This window comes from Echinops telfairi, unplaced genomic scaffold, assembly GCF_000313985.2.
Source record: "Echinops telfairi isolate 266 unplaced genomic scaffold, ASM31398v2 ScPeMD7_70;HRSCAF=299, whole genome shotgun sequence".
Classification (NCBI taxonomy): Eukaryota; Metazoa; Chordata; class Mammalia; order Afrosoricida; family Tenrecidae; genus Echinops; species Echinops telfairi.
Genome location: NW_022103968.1, coordinates 3,675,087 through 3,683,182, shown reverse-complemented (window position 1 = coordinate 3,683,182; position 8,096 = coordinate 3,675,087). Strand labels below are relative to the sequence as shown.

The following is an 8,096-nucleotide window of genomic DNA, read 5'->3' as shown; positions in this document are numbered from 1 at the left end:
CCCGCGATCTCAGCACTCACTGCCCATACTTCTCACAGGCCAAGGAGCAAGTAGCTGATTGGTGGCCCTTGTGGAACCTGTGGCCCAGCGGGCATTTTGGTGGGTTCCCTATACCTACAGATAGCACGGGGGTTGCCAAGGCTCGTGCCTGGTCTGGGACCGTTGCACCACCCTCCCTACTACAGGCCCAGAGGAGAGTTCAGACTGTGATCTCCTTTCCCATTACCTGTGCGCCTTCTTCTTCCGGATATGCCGCTGCGCGGCTGCCTTCAGAGCGACCTCCACATTCAAACCTGAAGGGCACAGATTGACGGTCAGGCAGGAAGCTGGTGGCATGCTAGGGACTGGCCGATGGCTGTGACAAAGGAGCAGGCTTCAGTCTGTCCCCACTGTTTCCCGCCGGGCCCGGAGTCCTTTCTCTGCATGAGCTGTGCTCGGTTTGCACACTGCAAGAGCGGATCTAGGCGGGAACGCTTGCTGTGTTCTCCTTTGTGCAAGAGGGGCCAGGAGACCTATCCCTTGGTGTACGAGAGGGACTTGGCCAGCTCATTTCCAGAGGACCGGCTGGGGATGTGGCCCCAGGGCCAGGTGGGTTTGTAGATGCAAACAGTGAGATCCTAGCTATTTGGCTTCGGTGGCTGTCATTTTGCTTTCCTTGCATGTGTTTTGCTCAAAACACAGCTACAGAACCCCACTCCGTTGTGTCACATCTGGCTCTGAATCTGAAAGGGAGCCTCACCTTCTTCCTCCTTCGAGTGGCTGGTGGGCTCGAGAGTGGACCTTGCACTTAGCGCCCCAGGGCCTCACCCACAGGACCACCTGGGCTCCCGCTAGAAAACAGAGCCCGTAAACGTGGTGTGCAGCGGCACACACGGCTGGACGCGGTGACCACACAAGCAGCTCCCTCAGCACCAGGCCTCTCCTTTGGCACTGCTCCCCCAACCCACTCCGATCTAGATCAGGGTGACGACCCCCTTGCACGCAACAGTGGGGCGGGGCAGCGCCCCTGAACAGTGTAGCTAGCATGTTTCATTGTGTGGGGCTGTGTGTGTTCTAAACACGGTTAGTTTTCACCTACCTGAAAGATCGATCGATTATAGTTATTATGTCTCCGTGTTTGAGTTTTACCGGTTCATTAACAGGGGCTCCGTTTAATTGTGTTGGGTTAGTGGTGCTGAAATTAATCAATAGTGCCTGCAAGCAGAGAAGGGAGAGAGCGTGTTCTGAGCGGTGGGCGGGGCGCGCGGTGGGCAGGGTGGGGGGCAGCCTGCAGACACACTTACCTCCTGCTGCTGAATGTCGATCCGGCAGTGCTGCTGGGACACCACGGGCAGCTGGATGCGGATGTCACAGTCCAAGCCCCTGGAGGAGAGAAGGAGGGAACGTGGGGGGTCTGCCGTGCCACTTTGAAAAGCGACCTCAAACTTCCAAACTAGAAAGATGGGCCGAGCATCTTTTATACTGTTGCGAAAGGCAGGAGACATCAGCACTCCCTCTGGCTGGCACTCTGGTGAGACCCACTGCATCAGGTGCTGTCCACTCCTGAAGGGCAGTCCTGGACTCACCGTCACTGAGCCCGGCCCGACTCACGGCCACAACTGACCCCGTGGCTTTCCTATGTCTCTGACTCTTTATGGGAGTAAAACGCCTTTCTCCTCTGAGCAGCTGGTGGTTTGAACAGCTGACTGTTCGCAGCCCAATGTATAACCCCCTACACAGCCAGCCCAGCTAAATAGGGCTCTCCCCTCTCGCCTTAAACTTGGACCTCTATACGGGTGAGGTCAGACAGCCCTTCTGATCCCTATGCACTGCCCGGCCCAAGTTGGACAACGTAAAGGGTCTTCATAATCTGCCAGTATTACAATCTTGGGTCAGGGATTCTTTTACACATTTCAAACATAAAGTGCTTCAAAACTATTACTTGGGGGGCTCCAAGAATACGGGGGGAAATTCCACGATCTTTTTCATTCCATTTCCCCAGAATTTCTGGACTGGTTCCCCATGATAAACCCTAGCATGTTAAACTTATTTTTTTTTAATTATTTTATTTTTTTCTACTGCCATAGGTCAGGGTAGAACTATCCTGGAGGAGTTTCTAAGATTATAACTCTTTTTTCCCCCTCCCTTCTTCTGAATTAGAAAAAAAAATTTTAATTTTTTTTAGTATCACTTTAAACCCTACATAAATATGATTTTCACCCTCTTCCAAGTTCCCTTCCTCCATAATTTCTGACCCATCCCCGGCCTTCTTGTCATCTTCAGGCTGATCCTTTGGGGTGAAAACCACTTTTCTTTTTCTTTCCTTATAATAATGATAGTATTAAATATTTATCATTATAAGATTGACTAACCTTCCCACGAATATGCTCTCTACTTTTGCCCGCGTCTCGGGGTGTCTGACACAGTCATTATTTTTTAAGGTTGCGTAATATTCCTTTGTGTGAACGTACCAGTCTGTTCATCCATGGCTCTAGATGACATATTTTTTAATGACTAAGACAGCATACGTTTCAGCCATACATGAAGGCTGTTAGGTCCGTGGAGAAGGACTAGTTTATTGTTACTGCCCTAAGTGTTAGGTCCGTGGCGGTGTGGTGGTTGGCGCACTGAGCTGCTGATCAGATTAGCAGCTAGTCCACCATCTGCCCCGCGGAGGAAGAGGAGGCTGTCCACTCTTCGAAAGACAGTCTTGGAAACCCAGAGGGACACTGTGAGTCAGGATTGCCTCAGTGGCCTCTGGCTTGGGCTTTTTGGACTAGGCTTTGTTCCACAAAGGGCTGCGTTGCACACCTTGCCTTCCTCACTTATGGAGATCACACCTGCAGAGGTGGGTGCTGGGCGCCCCTGGTGCCCACTTTGGCTGGGTCAGCCTTGGCATTTCCCTAATGAATGCTCCTTCCTTCTCCGACAGGTTCTCACTGGCTTTCTTGCACCAACACAGGTTGGCAAATGCTCATGCTATGCAGGCTTTTGATTTTATCCTCTTCTATCTACAAAGAACTCGCTGAGATTAAAAATCCAAATCTGCAAGCAACAAACAAGCATTGCGTCGCTGAGGTGGGTTTGCAGCAGGAAGCCAAAGCCACACAAAGCTGAGAAGCCCCCGTGCCTCCACACGGCCCAACCGCAGGCTCTGGTCCACGTCCCGGGACACTCTTGGGTTGTGTCCCAAACCAGGGAGCAGTGCAAATGGTTAAGCGGCTCAGCAGCAATTTGAACGATTCACTTCTGGGAAAACAACCTTGGAGAGATCCCGGAACACAGTTCTACTTGGAAACACACAGGGGCTCATGGTTCACTGGAGGGAGCTCTGCGGGGCCCTGACAGATGCTCCTCCCGCCAGTCACCTCCCTCCCCTGCCGTGATAGCAAAACATGTCTCCAGACCTTAGCTGCCAAATGCTTCCTGGGGGCTCGTGCCCTTGGCTAAGATTGTTGTTAGGAGCCATTGAGCCGGTTCCGACCCATAAGGACCAGATGCATAACAGAACAAAACACTCCTGGCCCTGTGTGGTCCTCACAAACGTTCCAACACCCGAGCACACTGTGCAGCCACTTAGCTGGGGGTCCCTGCAGTACCCCAGCTTGTCTCGCTGATCCCTACCCTCACCTCCCGCAGCCAAATGCCTGGGCAGGTCCCCCAGATCTCCTCACCAGGGTTGGGGCAGAGGTCACAGCAGACTGCTGACCTGAGCTGCAGCGGGCAGGCACTTGGAGTGGAAGGGATCAATCACCCATGCACAGGGCCGGGAGAGCATTCATGCCATAAAGCCCAGTGGTCTCAAAGCCCCTAAAATGGTCATCGTGGGAGACCGGGCTGGTCACACAGGGAGGCTGGAATGAGTGGGACCTGGGGCCTGACCACACAACCTTTCCAGGAAGGACCCTGCGTCTCCATTAAGTGAAGACGCCGTCAATCACACAGGCAGATACAATGACGGTGAAAAGAATCCCAGAGAAGCTGAAGCAGGGTGTGCAAAGGGAACGGCTGGCATTTAAGCCAGATTCAGAAGCTGGAGCAAGGGATGCCATCTTGACATCCGGTGGCTGAGGGCACAGCACACCTGGAAGATGCCTCCAAAAGCCACGCTCACTGCCCAGAGTTGATTCTGACTGACTGCGACCCGAAGGGCAGGGTCCAACTGCCCCTGTGGGGTTCTGAGATGGCAATGCTTTACAGGGATAGAAAGCCTCATCTTTCTCCTCTGGAATGGATGGGGGTTTCCAACTGCTGACCTTGTAGTGAAGCAGCCCAGCAGGTAACCCTTACATCACCAGGACTCCTGTGTTTTATTGGCCAAAGGCTTTAGCCTCGATCGAGCATAACAAATCAGAGATAGTGTGGCAAAAACCGGGAATTCCAAAACACTTAATTGTCCTCATGCAGAACCTGAACACAGACCTGGAGGCAATCAAGGGCTATCTCATGGCCTAAAATCAGGAAAGGTGTGCACCAGGGGTGTATCCTTTCATATTGATTCAATGTTTGCTAAGCAAATAATCTTCAGAAGCCAGACAATAAGGCAACATCAGGATTGGAGGAAGGATCATGAACAACCGTGTATATGCAAATGACACAACCTGGCTTGCTGAGGAGGAGGACTGGAAACACTGATTAAAAAAACCCCAAACCTGAGACCAGCCACGGCATAATTGGCCCAGCGCAGAAAGAAAAGCCAAAACCCTCCTGAGGAGACCCACAAGAGAAACAAACCATGGGAAACAGAGAAGACTGATGTAATTCAAGATTCCACTTTACTTGCATCCACAACCAATAGGTACAAAAGCAGCAGTCAAAAAAACCCCAAGCGCCTCACTGCATTGGGCAAATCGGTGGAAAAGGTTCTCTTTACAGTGTTAAAAAGTGAGTGTCTCCCCCTGGGGAGTCGTGTGCCTGGCCCACCCCTTATTTTCAATCACCAACACAGACATGTGAGGCTGGACAATGGACAGGGAAGGCCAAGCGAAGTGGTGCCTTATCCTTTTGGCATTATTACCAGGAGCCACCAGCCCTTGGAGAAGGACATCTTGCTGGGTATGTGGGTCAGCAAACAAGATTCTCATCTGGTGGCCGGTGAAGATGGTGCCAGGGCGGGGCAGTGAGCGTTCTGGTCTTAGATAGGGTCTCTCTGGATAGGAACCCACCCAAGGGCGCCTGACATCATCTCTAAGCTGCTCTTACATTTGCCTCTGTTTTTTAAAAAACACAACCAGTTATGCTTGATTTGCAGTAAATAAACACATTTAGTGATACATCGACTTTGCTGGCCGGCATCGCGTTGCAACATCTGCTAGCATGCGCACACCTTACCTTCCAAACCAGCAGCTGTTGCGACAGAGGGGGAAATGGGCCCCATCGCTCCCGGTCCGTCTGATGATGACCAGGCGTCCACAAGGCCCCATGGTCTAAACGGGGAACATGCAGTCCTTACAGGTCTGCCAAGCAAGCTTACCGCCAACTCTTGGCCCAACAGCACCTGTCTCTGGGTGATACAAAAAGGACCAGGGTCACTGGGGGCAATGCGGCCATCGCTTTTTTGTGATAGATTCCCGTGGCTCTTAGAGCTCCCGCGCCGGCTGGTCAGACACCTGTCTGAATGCTAGCAGCACCCCAGTTCCTTAAGTCCCGAGCGGTACTGGCGCCCCGAAATTGCGATACCTGCCCCCCACCCCCCAGCCCGGAGCTAGAGCCCTCGCGGTCACCCAGGACAGGACACCTGGGGTCAGGCCGCGCACCTGGACAGAGCTCAGCTCCAGGCCCGGGAAAGGCTGTGGATGACAGTCACCGTCTGTCCAGCTTCCCGTCCGCTGTCCGTCCCAGACAGCGCCGGCCGGGGGAAGTCCTCTGTCCAGGACCCCGCTCGGCGTCCTCTGACCACGCGGGTCTCAGGACCCCCGCCACAACCGCCCCAGCCCGCCACGTGGCCCCGCCACTCACGTCTGCGCCGCTGCCCGGCTCCTGGCCGCCGTCGCCCCGGGAACGACCCGCCGCCGCCCGCCCGGCCGGTCCCCGCGCGGCCTTCTGCCGAGAGAGCCCGCCGCCAACGCCGCCAACGCCGCGATTCAAATCTAAGCCCCGATTCGAATTCTGGCGCTAAGCGTTGTGATTGGACGGCGGGCGCGGAAGGGCCAATGGGAGATGGCGGGGCGGGACCCGGAGGTGGGCGGGGCTGCGGCGCGCCCGGTGCTTCCGGAGAGCAGAGCCACCGGACTCGGAAAGGCACGGTTTGGAAGGGTTGCTGGGGTCTGAACTCTTAGCCACACCGCGTGTGGGGTGCTGGACGGCTCAGCACCCTCCCCTCCGCCAGAGCTGTCTTCACAGAGGAGAAAAGCTGCCCCGTCGCCCAGATAACCTGGCCCATGTCTTAGGGCCCAAGCCCGGGGACACGAAATGACAGCTTGGGAAAGTGCAAGGCTTTCCCCTAGCCCTGCTTCCCAAGGGGAGCGCTCACACGGTCCGGGCCTTCGCAGAGAAGCCCCTCACACGCACCAGGTGGACCCTAGTGCCTGTGGTCTCTGCCTCTTACATCATGAGGGTATTCTCATTGGTTATTCTCACTGCCAACTTTGGCTGGTGGCTGCGGAAGGGAACCATAATGTACGTACTACTATTGCAACTCCTTGGGCTGTGTGATCTGCAAGGTTAGCAGTTCAAAACCGCGGATGCTCCTTAGGAGAAAGAGGGGCTTTCTACCCCCGAAAACAGTGACAGTCCCAGAAACCCACAGTGGCAGTTCTACCCCAGTCTGTCGGGTTGCTGTGAATCGGGCTTGGACTGGGTGGCTGTGAGTTTGGTTTGGTTTCTTTTTCATCATTTTTCCCCTTTGCTAAAGTTTTTCCGTAATGTAAGGGCATTCACAATTGAACCCTGTACCACAGTTTCCTCTCTAAACTGTTGTTTGCCTTGGGTTTAATAAATGGCCCCTTTAAGAGTGTTGAAGCTAAATATGATTGTGTCTAGTTACTTCTGGCAATCTGAAATGACAAAAATAAGCTCTCCCAGTTAGGAAAAGGTGCCCTTGACTTCTGAGTGAGGGCCAGCCCAGAGGAGATCAGACCAGACCACCTCAGGGGCACTGTCCAGCTTCCAGGACACTCAGGATCCCAAGCATTCCTTTCCTACTCACCTTGACCCATGCCCAGGCACCTATCTAGAGAGTGGACTGGCAATGTGTTCCATTATGATGTTTAGCAACTGTTTCTTAACAGAACATGTGTACTGCCTTGTCAACTGTTTCAGTGAAATAGCATTTGTGTGTACACAGGAGGCCTTGAGGCTAAGGCTTGGGCTTCCAACGCAAGGTCAGCAGTTCAAAACCACCGGCCGCTCAGCGGGAGAAAGATGAAGCTTCCTAGTCCCTCAGAGCTAGTCTCGGAACCTGCAGGGGCTGATCTCTCCCGTGGAACTGACTTGATGGCCGCGAGTTTGGATGGTTTGGGAGGGTACACGCACAGTGGTCCAGAGAGCACGCAGGTTAAGTAGGGAGAGAATAATCCAAGACTGAAGCATAACTGGAGGCGAGTTACCTCGGGCTAAAAGTCGCTGGAGAAGTGGAAACCCAAGTTCCAGGAAGCAAGGGGATCATGTCACCTTTCTGAATTTATTTTTTAAAACGGCTGTGGGCAGCGGCCAAGCATCCTTTCCTTACCTGCCCCGGCCTAGGTACATTTAAGAGTGAGTGACAACGGCTTTTCAGTCCCAAAACGCATTAGCTCCCACCCAGCGCTCCAGATTTGGGGGCAATTACTTAGTGTGATGGAGACCAGGTGCCCAGCCATTTCCTTCAGTGGGTGGAGCCAAGGGAAGGTAGAGCCAGGGTTTACAGCACAGCTGGGTGTTAGGGCCCCTTTCTCAGTGGGACCCAGCCCTGTAGGTTTGTAAACTTCCTTCTGGGACTTAACCCGGGGCCCTGCCCCCACCTCACCTCTGCGATGTGGGGGAGGGGCACCCCATCAGAAACTCCAGGTTCCAAGCCCGATGGTGGGAGGCAGGAGGAATGATGGCAAGGATGCTGTGAGCCCCCTTACTGGGGTTCTCCTCTGAAGCAGCGCCCCCACTTCTACCCTGTGTTAAACCCCGGGCTCTCCACCGGTACA

General features: G+C 54.0%; 1 protein-coding gene across 1 annotated transcript in view; it reads right to left on the bottom strand.

Moving 5' to 3' along the window:
• The window catches only part of MKI67 (marker of proliferation Ki-67), a 16,617-nt gene extending 11,215 nt beyond the window's left edge, over window positions 1–5,402 (bottom strand). Inside the window, exons 1-4 of the mRNA XM_045291376.1 lie at window positions 5,311–5,402; window positions 1,284–1,362; window positions 1,079–1,194; window positions 227–293 (exon numbers count right to left, since the gene is read on the bottom strand). Coding sequence (XP_045147311.1) covers window positions 227–293; window positions 1,079–1,194; window positions 1,284–1,362; window positions 5,311–5,402 — 354 coding nt within the window. The remainder of the gene's footprint in view (window positions 1–226; window positions 294–1,078; window positions 1,195–1,283; window positions 1,363–5,310) is intronic.
• Between the last annotated feature and the right edge of the window lie 2,694 nt (window positions 5,403–8,096).